An 18,467-nucleotide genomic window follows, 5' to 3' on the forward strand; every position below is an offset into this window, starting at 1 on the left:
TCCACCTCGGTTTTCTGCCGGCGTTTTTCCTTTATGTAATGTTTTACACAGGTTCTCTAATCTTCTTTTTGTAATTCCAAAAGCAATAATAAAAAATTGTTTACACACTACAATCACACCTTTTTTCTTTGAAAATAAGTGATACTAGCAGCTCATATTCCTATTCTTGACATTTGATTTTGCCGTATAGTTTTCCTTTCTTTGTGCATCATAAGGCGTTATGAATCGGGATAAAAATATATCTTGCTCTACTTTCGTTTCCCGTTCGTAAAGCTTTTTTTATTTTTCATCACCAATGACAAAGGAATAGTAGCACACTTAAATTTAGTTTTACCAGAATGATGTAAACAAGTTTTCTGGAAAACCGTACACAGAGGATCTTTATCAACATATCTACAAAAAATATATATCACTAGTACTATAAACAAAACAGACAAAAAACAAATTAAAACGCGAACTATTTTATACACTTACAGTTTCCTTTTTCGAAGTTTCTTTATACTCCTCTGCTTACCACCACTATTTAAAGCCGTTTTATCTTCCGTGTTCCCTTCCATTTTCTATCAATATTTTGTCTTCAATATTATTGATTTTATAAGCAAACTAACCAAAAAACAATGGAAACATTATCACACTAATTATAATCTCACATTCTCACTTTATTATTAATTTACAGAGTGGCTAAGAGCACAGTATCGTGCCTCTGACTGCAACATTATAGATATAGGTAAATCACAGTTGGAATGCAAGACCGCACTGCCTAGAACGTAGGACCTATAAGCCCCTTATTAAATATAATCTGTTCTTTTTTACATAATTAGTTTAAAGTATAATAAAATTTAAACCAAGCATGTAAAAAATGAAATGTAAATATCACCTTTTGAGAAAAATCAATATAGTAAATCCCCTTTTGAAAAGAACACAATTTTTTCAATGTAATTTACTAAGGATATATCACGTTTTGTTTCGGTTTATGATGGTCAAAATATGAATTTTAGCACAGATAAACGGATTCAATACTTAGTATAACAAAACCCAAAAATGTAAATATCCCCTTTTGAAAAGACACTCCTCAGTTATTCTCAGGGTCATCTAAACCCGACCGCTTCTCGGCAGGCCTCATCAATATCGTGCTGGGGGCCTCCTACCTTATAATACAAGTCAACTTAATTCCCGCGTAGTCAATCCTTTCGACCCGGGCCATTAACCTCGATGCACTCTGATGAGACCCATAATCAATCACTAGACTGGCAAGAGCCCCGAAGCTAGACCGGATGAAGTCAGTGCAAAGAGAGAGATAGACCTACCTATTTTACAACTCCCTGTGTTTTAAGAGTCATCACTGTCCCCTACAATTTTAATACAATACTGGATGACAGATTGTATTAAAAAGTAAACAGTACAAGGTAATAGAATTTTGTAATATTTAAAAAATTGTACTAAAAATACCTTGTGCGTGGTCAGAGGCCTCGCACCACCACGCAATGCCCCAGTTATCACAACTTTTGCATTTAAATTAAGTACTTTAGTAATTTCACTCTGTGAACTATTGTCTTCTACGCATATGGCATTTGTTGATATCATCCGAAAAAAAAAGGAAGAACTTCTGAAATATATGTGTGCGAATTAGTTTATCATTTAATTAAATATTATAAACATTACTTATTTAATATACATATTCTTCTGCATATTCTACTTTTTGGTTCCTAAAAAATTCCTCTTAGATTATGAGATAACGGATACCATTATCCAAAAATGCAAATTTCCAAAATTCTCTAAAGGCTCTATTTTTTAGATAAGAGTGAACCTGCGAATACAACCAAAAATTGACAGTGTCTTACTTACTAATAATCGTTCAATTAAAATCCGATTACACGTCTGTAAATATTTTTTAATCCCATTTTCGGTATCATTCCTTCAATTGAAATATCAAATTAAAACAATATTTACTAACGTGCCGGTTTCAAGAGCCCTTAACGAGTGAAACAATAACAAGAACGAGCCCACAAAAACAACAAATATGTAAATGTACACACCACTATTTAATTATACACAATAATAAAAATAATGTTTGTAAAAAGGGCGGTAAAGCAGCTTATTTTTGTAATAATTTTAATTTTCTTACAGGTTCGCTATTTTAATTTATTTTTACAGCAGATACGAACGAAAGTCGCCGTCTACTTATAACTTATTCTGTATAAATGCAATTAAACCATTTTTTTCTTTTCAGCTCTAATAATACAAACTCTCTTTCAGGATTAACAGATTTATTCCTTTCAGCTCTAGAAACCTTTTATGGGTTTCATTTATTTAAAATCTTATTAATTTCAGGTTCCGTCGAATAGTTCCGAACAAGGTTTCAATGTTACTTTTATAATTGTTTCGGTATTTCACTATTACTGCAGCAAACCATTATCAATATGTGCGTTTATAATTCTAATTTAACTTTAGATGAGCTTAGAGTCCTTTCGACCTTACCAATCCTTGCTAATATTACAGGTGAGAAAGGACTTTATCGCTATGCTGCGAGAGCATTCGGACATCGATAGACACACACATTGGGTGGATGCGAAGCGAAAAATCGACACGGATTCCCGTTATAAGGCGGTCGATTCCCATCTGAGGGAGGATTTCTTTAGGGAATACTGTAAGATCCTTAAGGAGGAGAAGAGGCGTCGCAAAGAGGAGAGGGAACGGGAAAAGGCCAAAGAGAAACATAAGAAAAAAGATAAGGAAAGGGAGAGAAAGGTAATTGAGGTTATGCGGCTATGGCTGGCATCCTTATGAATGTTTGTTTTGAAGGAAAAGCGTGAAAAGGACAAGGACCGAGAATCGAGCTCCAGAACCGAGGAGAACAACAAAGGGGAAGACGAGGAAGAGAAGAGAAACGTTGACGTTGACGACGTGGGTTCGGATAAAGAAATAGAGAATCATCACTCCGAAGACGAAAAAGTGATTATACATGTAAATTTAATAAAATTTTGATAATTATTTTATTAACTATCTTAGGCCAAGGAAGACAAAGAGAAGGAGCGTCAAGCCAAAGCCGAGGCGAGCCTTAAGAGACGCGAGGAGGAAGTGCAAAGAACTTTGGCCACCCATATGAGGGACAGAGATAAGGAGAGGGAGCAACACAAAAGGGACGAAGCGAGACAGGTAAAAAATCCTGATATTGGCTTTACAAAAATCTTTTGAAAACTGTTGTTACGATTTTATTGGTTTTAGTTTCATATTAAAGCTAATGAGTGTGTTTACGAAACCAAAGGACTCAACAAGTTTCTTTATGAAGGCAACCGTTTTGGAAATATTGAGTTGTTTTTTATTGGATTGAAAAAATCTTGATACTGTCAGAAGCTTTACAAAAATCTCAATATTTTGAAAAGTGTTTTAAGAATTTTAGTGCTTTTAGTTTCATATAAAAGCTGATGATTGTCTTTACCAAAAAGATACGTATCAGTTTCCTTGTAAATACAACCGTTTCGGAGTTATTAAAGGGGGCGTAGTCGGCCGCCATACTAGACTTCCAGCTTTGAACATTTCCCAAAGATAGCGCGGATAACATGTTATTTTAAAATCGTTAGTTTCGTAAAAGACCATCACTGGCGGCTGCAGGGAGGGGGAAGGCGGTGGCGGGTGACCAGACGGAAATAGAATTCTGGGAATTATTTCACTATTTGTCTATTTTGCTATTTTTGGTTTGTAGAGAACCGTGCTGTTTTGAAGGGTATAAATAGACTATCAGGTGTGAAAACGTTTTTTGTTTAATTTATTTTTTACATTCTCTGTTAAGTGGACAGCTAAAGTCGAAATTATACCCATTTGTAGTTACGTCATCCAGGTGAGAAAAAACGTATGCCGTAGATATTTTTGCCAATCAATATTAGGTTAGAAACTTTACCATCGCCTTCAGAAACTAATAGTCTGCTACGTATTTTTATACGTTCAGAAATTAACAAATGATTTATTTTAGCAGCATATTATTATATTTTGATATTCGTGTATATACTTTCATTCCCAAAAAATTTTAAAAAATCTTGTAGTATTTATTGTATTATTAACAAACTTAACAATTAACAAATATTATTATAATTAATCATAAATAATGGGACATAAACAACAACTCCGAAACGGAATTGCACTTCAAATTGAGAATGTGATAGAGCGAGCCGCAGATGCAACAAAATTGAGCACAACAACGATCGCAAATATAAAGAAGAATGGGATAAAATCAGATCAGGATTACGCAGCCCGTATATATTCCAAGCAAAAGACAGCAAAAACCAAAATTACAACATATTTGAAACATAGAATTCGGGACGCAATTTATTCTATGTACGCCAGAAAAGAATAGGTAATATTGGCAACAATAAGAGAAAAGTTCAGTGAGGAAATTGAATATTTTGAGTTTTCCATTGACTCCTTAAGAAGATGGATCAATAGTATAGGCTTCAAGTGGAAAAAATCAAATAACAGAAAATATTTGATGGACTTGCCAAATATTGTTCATAAAAGAATCAATTTTTTAAGGGAGTATATCAAAAATAGAAATGTAGGTCCGGAGGGTTTTACTCCAGTTTTCATTGACGAGACGTAGATTTTTAGCAAGGGATCATTTCGTAGTAGCTGGCAAGATGACACCAAGCACACGGATTCAAGGAAAAATAGTGAAGGTAAAAATTACACTTGCGTGGTAGGTAAAACTTACATTTGCGATCGTTGTTGTGCTCAATTTTGTTGCATCTGCGGCTCGCTCTATCACATTCTCAATGTGAAGTGCAATTCCGTTTCGGACTTGTTCCTTTTCCAGTTGAAAAAAAGCCAATATATTTAAAATCATCAGCTGCGATTGTTCATTACACCTATTATAACTTTTTTTAGGCATTATCTAACACTTTTCGAAATAACTTTCAAGAACAAGTTGACAAACCAATATTTTTGATTGACAGTGACGGATATTTCACATAACCTAGTATATAAAAGATGAATAATCATCAGACACCAATTTTTTTCAAAAGTTTGTTGTCGCCGCTGTTTGGAATATGCTAAACAAAGATAAACAAAAATGACGTCATTACAGATGGGTATAATTTCGACTTTAATTTTGCAATTACATTTAATTGAATAATTTAAGATTGGCTTATTAAAATTTTGAAACTTTGCACAAGGGTTTGCCACATTGGTCTCTTCAAGAAGTTATTTTAAATTTTTTCTATAAAATGTATAGGGAAGCCAATAATTGACCCCCTTAAAATTTACATGGGTTTTCCTATGTTCTGCTCGGCGACGCACCGCCCGGTATGTCAATAATAAACATTTAAAATACAATTTTCGTGTTGACCTCCATTTTGTATATCGAATTGTAAAACACAACTCTCCATCTTATTTTACAGAATATTTGACTGCAAGGGGCACTTTACATAACCTTAACCTTAGAAATGTGGCTCATTTTGATATTCCCATCGCACAACAAAATTTGAAAACTGTTTTGCCTACCGTGCGGTGAAATTTCTCAATTCAAATTATTTGCTGGTGAATGGCTCTGATCATGATTCTTTTAAAAATCAATACACCAAGTTTTTACAACAGATGATAATTTAATTTTTTTTCTCTTCTCAATACTCTACGTCTGGGTTGTGTTGCTAGGCTTAAGTTGTCTGTATATTTATTTTTATTTAACTCTTTGCTTCTTATTATTGTTTTTTAACAGTACCGTAATTGTATGTATAATGTATGGTTTTATGGAAGATCGTTTTACGCGAAAAACACCTTTTGTGTATATACCGGGTGGTGCGTCGCCGAGCGGAACATAGGAAAACTCATGTAAATTTTAAGGAGGTCAATTATTGGCTTCCCTGTACATTTTATAGAAAAATTGTGAGATAATATTTTGAAGAGACCAATCTGGCAAACCCTTGTGCAAAGTTTCAAAAAATTTTAATAAGCGAATCTTGAATTATTCAATTAAATGTAATTGCAAAATTAGCAAATTTTCGGTTCAGGTAAAACCAAACGGTCACCAGTAAAATGAATATTGTCACTGACGTGAGGAAAAGTATATCAATAAATCAGTGACAGTCGGTATTTGAAAACAAGTATGAATGATTCAATCGACGAATAAATAGCCATAATTAAGTGGCATTATGCGGGAAATACTTTTAGAGCAGTATCTGAAATGTTTTCAGTTTATTTCCCCACCAAGCCCATTCCGTCCATTTCAACTATTAAACGTATTGTCAATAAATTCGACTCAAAAGGTACCGTAATAAATAATTGTAAATGTTTAACTCAGGATATCGAAAATAGAGCCGAAGAAAGAGAGAACAGAGATCTTAATATTCTACTGAGTGTGGAGGAAAACAAGATGGTTAGAACGAGGGTTCTTGGGCAAGAGGTAAATAAACATCATACAACGGTATTGCGCACTTTAAAAAAACACAAATATTATTCGTAAAAATTCGAAAAACAATCAAGAGCTGCAGGAAGGAGATGAAGAGCGAAGAATGGCATTTTGTTTTGAAATGATGGAAAGAGCAAATAATGATAGGAATTTTTTAAGAAATATTTGTTTTACCAATGAATGTACATTTACCCCCAATAATGAACCAAATGTTTAGAATTGCCGGTATTGGAGCCAAGCAAATCTCAACATCCCTTTGTTCATACTCGGACACAATATCCCCAAAAAATAAATGTATTCGTGGGAATTATCGGACACCATATCATTGGACCCTTTTTTATGGACTCTAACCTAACAACTGAAGCCTATTTGGACTTATTTCAAAATCAAATTGAACGCGCCTTGGAAGAAGTTGTTCAGGAAGATCAAATGAATTGATTATTTCAGAAACTCGTCAAGTGTCAAAATTATAGTTTAGAGAAAAGTAAAGAAAACTGTTTCATTATAAAAACAATTTTTTTAAAGTGTAAACGTAATTTTTTACTAAAAGTACTTATAATACCAAGCGTTTTTATGAAAACAACAATTTTTTTTTTTTTAAATCGTGTACTTAACGTGTTTCTGCACTAAACGATAATATTTTTTGTTGACATATTGAAAAGTATTTTTTTAAGAAGTTTTTTGGAGTAATTAGGAAATAATGTTGTCAGTTATTTATATTGCAGCATTTATTACTTTTTTTTCTATTACATTTTATAGATAACTAGAAAAAAAATACTCTTAAAACCGCGAGTAAAATACATCTTAAAGTTTAAATTTAAATCTCTTCAATGGGTTGTGGTGCAACTCTATCTGTAGTAGGCCATTCAAAAATCCGGTCATAAAATGCCTCGTAGCCGGCAAGGTAAGGTTGCAGTTTTTTTAAATCTCTCATTTTCTTGATGTTTATGGGTACCTGAAAAAATGTTCAAATTTATCAGTTCATCAAGGCTCATGGAGCCAATTCTTTTACCTTTCCCTCTGGATAAGCTACTTCCACTGGTAAGTTTGGAGGATTCGCAGTCTTCAGTAGAGAGAATGTGGACTTTACTAATCCGTCCATGTATTCACTAACTACTACTTTTCCTTTGGTTTCTTTACTATAGAAGAACTGCTTGTAGGTAGATATTTTAAAACTCTCTTTTTGTGCTTGTGGGGTCAACAGAATATGTGCTTTTTTTGTAATGTGTTGGCCACTATTTCTTGAAACTAAAGACTTCTCACGTTTTTAATAAGTGAACCTTAAAGCGGTTCTTGGTACCAACCTTTAAAATTAGCTCAACGTATTGCTCTGGCGTGTAGACGCGATCCACTTTTCTCAACATACGCTTTATACTTCCAAAGTCGCGATCGCATGCTGAATAGGAATGTCCTCTGACTGGAAAGTTGTATGTTATTGTAGAAAACCTTTTCCTGTCACAAAGATTCATTAAAAAACGAGTAACTGTATGGTTTTTATTTTGGCCTGAGGGACCATCGCTGAATAGGAAAAGGTGTTTTACAGTTGCATGTACTTCATTGTTGATGTAGTTTAAAATCATACTACTTCATAAGGGGATTTGTTTGCTTCCCCCTCATGATATACGTATAGCTTTGACTTATTAGTTTTCAGATCATGTATACTAAAGACATTTACCCAAAGTTGACGCATATAAAATATTTCTTGCACGGGAATGTTTGGCAGAGGCAGGTTTTGCATAAAATCAAAGCACAGGAAACAAGTAGTATCATCATCTTTATTTTCTGATGCAGCTTTCATACTTGCATAGAACTTTTTTGCTCTTCTCTTATGAATGACTAACTCTGCTACTGCAACCCGTTTGCAGTGTCATTTAGAGCTTTATCTTTTATCTTAACATTTTGACTCTCGCAGAAACTACAAACGTCAACTTGAGGCCGCCCGAATGAATAACCGAAGTTTTCCTAGAAATACATATAATAATAGTTAAATTTAACTTAATTTCCCAAGTCCGCATTTTCCGATATAAACATTTGATACATTAGTTTAATATTCAAACGTGCATCTAGATATTTTTTTGGCTTTCCGCCATAGGGCGTCTCTTTTACATCAAATTTGGAAATATGTTCATGGATGCGAAAACAAACCGCTCCAGGCTTAGCATTTCCACTTTTATTTTTACCTCTTTTATCAGTTGGCGTTCCAAGGTTTTTTTCCAAGTAGCTGACAGATTCTATCTACCCTGTCACGGGAAATTCCGTGTATTTGCAAAAAACAATTTTTGCATACAACTTTAAGTACACCATGTACTTTTACATTGTATCTATATGTAACTTTTCTTTTAGATTCTAGAGGTTCTTCGGTCTTTTTTCGTCTTCGCTTGACGTCTTCGACTTCTATCAAAGTTTGTAAATAGGTATCTTGAAGATCCTTGGTTTGTTTTAAATAAAATGTATGCGTCTCACCTTTTAATCTAGCATTGCGCATTTTATTATGCTTGTACAAATCCTCATGGGTTATTCCACGTCTTCTTTTAGGCACAGGTTCACTCTTCTGAACTGCTTAACATGACTGACCGAACACTATTATTATCATGGAGAACTACATATAATTACTTTTAAATGATTATTATTTACTTTACGTAATGTTCAGGAACACCGACAAACAAAGACTAATAAGAACAGCACAAAAACAAACGCCTGGCAGCTAATAATGGCGGCCATATTCGGTTTGGCGCAGAAAGCCGTTAAGCGACATCACACACGACGGGTTTCTGCACTAAACGGTATAAATATGGTCCGTATACCCCTTATACGGCAACGGCGTTTGCCGGGTTTATGCGCTAAACGATGCAACTATATCCAAAGGAATTTTTTCCGTTCGTAATTCATTTTTGCATACTTTGGCGCTTGACGGGTTTCTGAAATAATCGATTCAAATGATCTGGTACCAAATGGATGGTTGCCCAGCCCATAATGCCCGTATGGTTAGAGAGTGCTTGGAAAATGCTTTTAACGGCAATATTATTGGTCCACGGTACCGGATATATATATCACCGAATGACTTCTTTTTGTGACATTTAAAAAGTGTCATTTATAAAAGTGTAAAATTTGAGAATCTAAACCAGTTACAAAACGCTATTTTATGATCCGTTAGGATATTGTTTAGCTGTTAATGGGGGGTTGTTTGAACATTTGATTAATTGATGTTTTTAGGTAATTCTCTATTATTTTTAAAAAAGTTATTTTATTTTATTTTATTTTATTTTTCCACACTTAGTAAAATATTAAGAGTTCTGTTCTCTCTTTTTTCGGATCTATTTTCGATCTTCTGAGTTAAATATTTACAATTATTTATTGTAATGTCTTTATTGTACTGTCTTTGGAAACATTTCTTGTTTTCGGCTGTACGTGAGATTTGACAAAGCCTTATAACAAATTGTTTGCTGGTGGCTGATGTCTGGTTTTACCTGAGCCGAAACTTTGGTAATTTTGCAATTACATTTATTTGAATAATTCAAGATTCGCGTATTAAAATTTTTTGAAACTTTGCACAAGGGTTTGCCAGATTGGTGTCTTCAAAAAGTTATCTTACATTTTTTCTGTAAAATGTACAGGGAAGCCAATAATTGACCCCCCTTAAAATTTACATGGGATTTCCTATGTTCCGCTCGGCGACGCACCACCCGGTATGCTATACTAATGCACAATAAACTTGATTTTGACTTTGACTTTTGACTGAACATGCTATGACTTTATTGGTTTTAGTTTCATATAAAAGGTGATGACTTTCTTCACCAAATATGCCCTTACAAGTTGAATTGAAACAAAATATGTTTCATTTCATCAAAGGCTTCACAAAAATTTAAATATTTTGTAAATATAGCTTCATATAAAAGCTGATAGTGTTCTTTGGCTTTACACGGCTACAATTGTTCTAGCATTTTAACGCCTTATTGGTCGATTTGGTTCGTAATTCGGACCTAAGCTGGAAAGAAGTAAAACGGATCCTGAGAAAAGACCACAGATGGGACCTGGCGGACTCCCTGTCCCGGGAGGAAAAAGAGAAACTCTTCAATGACCACGTGGACGCCTTACTGAAGAAAAAACGACAAAGTTTCCGGGAAATGCTCGACGAAACGACGGAAATGTCGCTGGTGAGCTCCTGGAAGGAAATTAAGAAACTTATAAGGGACGATCCGAGGTATACGAAGTTCGCATCCAGCGAAAGGGTGAGTGAATTTTTTTTGCCATTGTTTTTTTATAAATCCTGTTTGCTTGTTTCCGTTTTACAGTGTGAACGAGAGTTTAAGGACTACATAAAAGACAAAATGATCACCGCCAAGGGACAATTCAAGGAGTTATTACAGGAAACCAAACTGATCACTCACAAATCGTTGTCTCTGTTAAGAGAGAATCAAAATCATATGCAAGAGATTGAGGATATTCTCAAGAACGATAAAAGGTATGTGCCTTGTCTTTTATTCTGTACTTCTTTAGATCTGGTTTTAGTATACACTCATTTTTTTTATATCCCTGGGGAACATTAGTATGCCCACTTTAGTCTGACTATTGTCCAAGAACTCCCTTACAGTTCCTTAAAAGAACTGTGAAGCTCCATAACAGAACTTCGGCGTACCTTTTTATTTAAACGACGGTTTGTAGGGTGTGTAGAGTGATCGTAAAAATAATTATGTCACAAAATTGGGTTTTTTTTTTGCAAAGCGCAATAAAAACACCTTTTCTTGGAAACTATTTACGGTAGCAATTCCATTTTTTTATATACAGTGTGGCTCAAATTGGGTGTACATGTATGGGTATCTTGGAAACTATAAGAGATAGAAAATTGGTTAAATGAGGAAAGTTGTAGGACATTTGAGTTATCCATTTCCAAAACTCGTTTTGTCACTTTTATTGAAATTACAGAGAATCGAAAAAAACAGTTAATTTTTGTTTATGTTTACCTAAGTGCATATTTTTTTTACTAAAGGGTAATAAATACATTATTTAATTTTTTTTGTGTAATATGGTTAGTAAAAGTTTGAAAAAAATTAGATTAAAAAATCAACAAGGCTAGTTTTGTAACTGTAGCACCAATAAAACAAGTTTTGAAACTGATATTTTAAAAATAAGTCGTTGCAAAATCATAATCGGCTTTTAAAGTTAGTCTATCTATATTAGGAGTCTTGCGGTAGCAGTCGAGGCGAGCGGACGTAGAAAACACGCGCTCCCTTAATAAGCCTGTGCAAATGTTTTATGGTTAACAGATTTTTGTAGAAAATCTAAGTATTGACCACGCTTAATGGGTAAGTGATTTGCTATCACTTTCCTCATACGTATTCAACCCAAATTACGTGGTTTATTAATTTGCCTAAATAAATGTTCTAACAATATTCTAATTCACACACATTGGGCGATGTCCTTGTGTGGTTTCTGCAACTTGGCGGCGGGCTCGTCTCGAAACAAGCCGCATCTAGGCTGCGCAGGTCCCTGTCAGCGACGGTACCATGCTGAATGCATGCGAATACCGGGTGACGCTATAAATCTTATAACTACGGTTCCCGGATTGAGTTGGCGTTGTCCATCTTGCCGCCACTTTCCACTGGATGATATTAAAAATACCATCAGAGAGTCCATGCAGACTGATATCTCCTCATTCAAAGAATCCATCTTGCAGATTGTTGAAGATAAACTTACCATTCTTCAATCCACCGAAACTCAACCAAAAGTCACGTACGCCGACGCGCTAAGCAACCAAAAGAGGAAGCTTATCATAAAACCCAAAAATGCTGAACAACATAACAGTCATACGAAGACGGATATTTTAAATCGCATCAAGCCATCTGATGAAAATATTACCGTCAGTCATGTTAAGCACATTTCGAATGGTGGTCTTCTTGTTACGATTGAAGCGAATAGTGCAGACAAAATGAAAACTTTGGCCAATCAGAAACTCGCTGAAGAATATGAGATTCGTGAAATTAAAGCGACTATGCCATTAGTACGATTGGTTGGTCTATCTGAAGATTACTCTAAGGAAGTTCTTGAAAATCATTTAAAATCTCAAAATAAGTTTATTTTTAATAATACATCTAGGATGAGCGTTCTTAAAATATGGCCTACTAGAAAAAATGCAATTATCTTCCAAGCTGTTCTGCAGTTGGATAATGTTACATATAAGCGGTTTATAGATCTTAAAAAAATCGTTGTAGGTCTCGACAATTGCATTATTTATGATTCAACATCAATAACACGCTGTTTTAAATGTAATAGTTTTGGTCATTCTGTGAAATTTTGCAGGGGTGATACAGTTTGTCCACTTTGCGCAGGGGCACATGAACTTAAAGCTTGTTCTGTCGCAGCGATCGATAGTAATTACAAATGTAATAATTGCGTTTCCTTAAAAAATAAATATAAATTAAATATTGCAGTTAATCATGCAGTGTGGAATTATTCTACCTGCTACGCATTCAAACAAGCCAATGCGAAATATAAATCGGATGTGTTTGGGGGCACCCTGTAGCAATTACCGAGGACGGACATCGCGGCCTCCTCCTCTCGCGACACTCGTGACGTGAGCGTCATCGGCTGCAGTCGGTTGAGGAATCACAGAGCGAATGTACCAGTACCACCGACCTTCGTATATTCTATCAGAATGCCAGGGGACTTCGTTCAAAAACTAAGTTGTTTTTTAACGCGGTTGTATCGACGGACTTCGATGTTATTGCGATATCGGAGTCTTGGCTGAATGATGGCATTTTTTCGTCAGAACTATTTCCAAATGAATATTCGGTATACCGCTGTGATCGTAACTATGCAGAGATGAGAGAGAGGAGGGGTGGCGGTGTTATTTTAGCCGTGAAGCAAACATTTTCGGTCATTAACTTAAATTTAAAGCTACCTCAAAATCTTATTAATATGGTCGAGATTGTAGGAACTAAGTTGATTCTTGGGTTTTCTGTCTTGTTTATTATTTTATTATATATACCGCCCGGACTCAACTCCCAGGTATATGAAGATATTTTTTAATATTTATCTACTTTAACCTATTTATATAATCTATAGAGTACTTGTTTTGGGTGATTTTAATATCCCCGAGTTTACTTCTTATTCAGTTAATTCTGCCTCATCCAGTAGACTAAGTCAGTTTATTCACCTCTTGGAATTTTTCGACTGGCATCAAATTAATTCTATTAGGAATTCTCAAGGCAGGATATTGGATCTTGTCATCTCGTCTGATTCTGAGCTTTCCACAGTGGAGGGTTGCTCTGATTTTTTGGTGGAGGAGGAAGCAGTTCATCCATCTTTACTCATAAGAATTAATAACTTCAAGAGCAAGAAATGTAATACTTGTAAAGTAGAAAATATTTTCTATAATTTTAAGAGAGCCGATCTTAGAGTTTTATATGATAGCTTCCTCGGAATTGATTGGAGTGATCTGGGAGTCGCTGGGGATGTCAATAATGCCCTGGAGCTCTTTTATCAAAAAATTTATTCCTGTCTTAATGAGCTTGTTCCAAAGACTGTAAAACGAACACGAACCTATCCGCCATGGTTTACCGCAGAGATAATGAAATCCCTAAAAGAAAAACATAACAAGTGGAAAAAATTTAAACGTTTTGGTCATCTTCAAGATTTAGCCAGATTTAAAGAATTACGTTCTAAGATTAAAAGAGATATTGATCTGTCTTATAAGCAATATTGTAGAGGGCTTGAAGATGAGTTGAAATTAAAACCTCATAATTTTTGGAAGTTAATTCAGAACTCAAAAGAAAATAGCTCGTTACCACAATCTATGTTTGATCAGAGAAGAGAGCTGTTAAGTAGCCCTCAGGGTATTGCCAATGCATTTGCCGATTACTTCCAGAGTTCTTACACTACTGGTGAATCGCCGCAAAATAATGTTGATATAACTCAAAAGCCTTATGTACAGTCCATAATTTTGTCTGATTTCACTGAAAATGATGTTTTACTGGCCTTAAAGACTATCAAGCCAAAATCAATAGTTGGCCCTGATAAAATACCAGCTTTTCTCTTATATGATTGTGCTTGTATTTTTGCTAAACCGTTAACAGTTCTCTTTAATCTGGCTCTAAAACAAGAATGTTTCCCGAACCTTTGGAAGTCATCAAAGATAATTCCAGTACACAAAAAAAAATGATAAAAATCTCATCGAGAACTATTGGCCAATTACAATAATCAACAACTTTTCTAAATGTTTTGAACGTGTTCTTCATTCGGCCTTATTTCCTTCAATGAGGGGTCTTATAGATCATCGTCAACATGGATTTATGAAAGGTAGATCTACCACCACAAACTTAGTTTGTCTTACAGAACATATATCTGAGTCAATAAATGCCAGGTTGACGTTATTTATACAGACGAAGGCTTTTGACCGTCTGGATCATGGTATTCTTCTAAATAATCTTGACCAAAACTACGGTTTTTCTTCTCACCTAATACACTTTTTTAGCTCTTATCTTACGGGTCGTCTTCAGCACGTGGAACGTTATGGCCGTAGTTCGGCTCAGATAGTTTCAAGGTCTGGAGTTCCACAGGGCTCCATATTGGGGCCGCTCTTCTTCAACACATTTATTAATAGTATATCGGGACAGCTCACTGTAAATAGTTTGTTATATGCGGATGATACTAAATTGTATTATGGCAGCAATAGTATCTTAGATTGTATGGAATTGCAAAATAATATTAATCTCCTCAATGCATGGTGCAAAAATAACAATCTTCCTCTTAATGATGCCAAGTGTAAAGTTGTTTCTTACTCTTTGAAGAAAAACCTGTTTATATATGACTATACTATGGGCAGTGAGACTGTCCCGAGATCAACGGAGTTCAAGGATTTGGGGGTGACATTCGACAGCACTCTTTCCTTTCAGCCACACATTCAGGACATTGTTAATCGGAGCTACAGAATGCTGGGTTTTGTCATTAGGAACGCACATGGCTTTAATAATATCTTTAGTCTTAAAATTTTGTATTTTTCTTATGCGAGATCAATACTGGAATATGCTTCTTCTGTGTGGTCACCATTTTATATGAATCATATACATAAACTAGAAAATGTTCAGCGTAAATTCTTAAAGTTCCTTTCATATAAATGTGACGGAGTGTACCCAGAAATTGGTTTTTCACATCAACGCCTACTAGAAAGGTACTCCTTTAATAGTCTTGAGGAGAGGCGAAAATCTGCTGATCTGAAATTTTTATTTAAACTTCTTAATAATAAAATTGATTCGCCAGACTTATTACGACATGTAAATCTTCATGTGCCCCGTATATCATCTAGAAATTCTGACACATTTTACCTATCTAGACCTAGAACGAATATTTGTAAATATTCTCCAATGCGTAGAGCATGTGGCACTTTTAATTCTGTTCAGGATCAATGTGACATATTCAACTGCAGCTTGTCCGAAATTAAAAGAGTGCGCTTTTCCTAGATAGTAGACATAAACAAAATTATTTTTTATTCAAGTATTGTATAATATTGTAGGAAACTATTGCTATTAATAATGTATTCTTTTTTTTTTCTCTAGTTTTGGATTGTAATTTGTATAATATTGTATTTTTTTCCCCCACTCAATAATTGGAATTTTTTCTGTGGAGTGGTGTAATTAAAATAAAATAAAAATAAAATTACATAGAAATATGCTAATATTAACAAAATGATAAAAGTAATTATTTTGACTTATAAAACATCAAAAACATCAAATTATACCCGTAATTCATCCTCTTCAGGGACTTCAGTGGCTAATTCATCTTCATCCACTTCGTTTGGCGCTAAATCTTCACCTGGTTCATCAAAGGCATTTTCATCCTTTATAGCTGTAACATAATACTGAAGCCTTGGATTTTCTTGCCACTTTACTCCAAAGTGAAGTGTTAACAATTTGTTAACGTTTTGTAATTTTATCTGCTTAACATTTTCCTTTACACCTAATTCTTTTGGTCTTATAGAAAGAACAGACTTTCCTTTTTTAAAAATGCTGGAATTTGTTCCTAGATCATTTTTATAAAATTGTTCGCCTCTTAATACAACAGTTCCTGTATTATTACGAGATAAAATGAAACGTTTGGTCGGGGCAAATGAGAAGTGCCAGCTTTGAAGAGATTTAAAGTCCTTTTCAGACGTTTCTTTCCAATCAAAGACAGTAAAATCCTTTAAAGGTTGTAGTACAGTACCAAATCTTGCAAAAATATTTAAATACTCCTCTGGGTCTAATATAGATTCTTCCTTATTTACAATACGTTCAATATTTCCAAAGACTCTATCCGGAGGTATATAAGAGTGTATTGGTACTGGAAATGTTATAATAATATTTTTTAATGACATCGGAGCCTCACTAAAAAACTTAATCAACATGCCTAACATGGATCGATTCTTGTTTTGCCCCCCGCAACCGTCGCAGAAAAGGCGTACAGATTGTATACCTGGAAAAAATATTAATTAAAATGTTTAAAAGATTAAAATCATTTTAGGTCATACCTGCTAAATTTAGGAGTTGAAGTCGATGATAAACACGCGAAACAATCTCATTAGACCCCTTTGGACGTTCTATTTCATTCCAAGTGTAAATAAAAGTGTTTTCTGGTGTCTGTTTTGATTTGGAAGTGTAAATAGTTAAGTTGTACTGATAAAGCTGCCTACTAAAATAGGTTTGCTGGTCTGGAATTTTAGGCAAAACCATATTTTTTTGACAGTCAAAAGACAAGGTAATCTCATATTCCCTATTTCGCCGAAGCATTTTATGGATGCGACTAGCTGCCATTACGTCTATTTTTTCCTTTTGTGTCTTGGCTTGTCGAATTTGAACCCCCAAATTTAGACAACGAGTGCATACATCTGTCGCAGGGCTGGCAAAGCTAATATTAAATTTTTGTACAAAAATTTGTCTGAAAAACTCGTAGTTTACTAAATTTTCCGGGTTTTTTGATCTATATAACTTCCAAAGTTTTTTTATATTTAAACTACTTGGCATGTACTGTTTTGTCACACTTCCGTTTCGGCAGTAGTGAGACTGTAGTGGATTCAATCCTTTAAGAAATGCAACCACGGCTTGTTTTTTGACAAGATATTTTCGGCTTCTACTAGTCAACCAAAGTGTCTTCGCCTCTGAGATGCGCAAATAAGGAAGTGAAAGAGTCAGGGTGCGAGGAAGATGCAAAACATAAAAATCAATAAATCGAGGCTCATGTACTACGTTTACATTCAGCATATTTGACGCGCTTAAAATTTTATTTAATTTTTGTTTTAATTAAATTATATTATGAATAGTAAATGAACGCATGAATTTATATATTTACCAATATACAGCGTGTCCCAAGCGTGTACCAGCCTTGACGGAAATTACTTAGGATAAAAATTTTGAATAAATTTATAAAATAAATGAATAATTATAACAAAGGTATTTATATTACTTTATTTAATAATCCTAAATTAAATCCAGTGTAATATTTACCAATATTTATTTATTATGTATTTCCTACATTTTGTACACATTATGTATGGATACATATATATTCAATTATATACATATAATTAATACATTATAAATAAATTTATATAGACATAATACATAAAAAATGTTCTTATTATAAAATGAAATTATGTTATGTAAATGGTAAAAAATGCAATATACCTATTTAATATTTCATTAATAAATTTATACAAAAAAAATTACAAATTAAGGTACGTTTTATCATCAACTGTTAGATTCTTATTTTCCACAGCTTGTTCTTCAACATTATCAGTAAGTTCGTCTATTCCAGATAAGTCACTTTCTGGTTTATCCGACTCATTAGAGTAATCACTGACCGTTTCAATATCGTTAAGGTTAATTATAACCTTTTCTATGGCTATATCAATTATAGGTTCCTTTAAAATAAATTATTTTTCAAATCGTTTTGCTCGTTCACATCTTGATTTCCATTCGTCAATAGAGAATTCTCTAAAGAAATCATCACAATGTTTATTTACCTCATTGAAATTAAAATTAACATTTTTTTTTGGCAACGAATTGTTTTAATTCAGCCCAAACCAATTCAATGGGATTAA

General features: G+C 34.1%; 1 protein-coding gene across 1 annotated transcript in view; it reads left to right on the forward strand.

The window, feature by feature from the left end:
* Positions 1 to 18,467, forward strand: part of LOC126746864 (transcription elongation regulator 1) — a 114,474-nt gene that overhangs the window by 86,191 nt on the left and 9,816 nt on the right. Inside the window, exons 13-17 of the mRNA XM_050455254.1 lie at positions 2,500 to 2,748; positions 2,803 to 2,952; positions 3,010 to 3,156; positions 10,336 to 10,626; positions 10,690 to 10,859. Of these exons, the coding sequence (XP_050311211.1) occupies positions 2,500 to 2,748; positions 2,803 to 2,952; positions 3,010 to 3,156; positions 10,336 to 10,626; positions 10,690 to 10,859 (1,007 nt within the window). The remainder of the gene's footprint in view (positions 1 to 2,499; positions 2,749 to 2,802; positions 2,953 to 3,009; positions 3,157 to 10,335; positions 10,627 to 10,689; positions 10,860 to 18,467) is intronic.

Source organism: Anthonomus grandis, chromosome 18 (genome assembly GCF_022605725.1).
Source record: "Anthonomus grandis grandis chromosome 18, icAntGran1.3, whole genome shotgun sequence".
Classification (NCBI taxonomy): domain Eukaryota; kingdom Metazoa; phylum Arthropoda; class Insecta; order Coleoptera; family Curculionidae; genus Anthonomus; species Anthonomus grandis.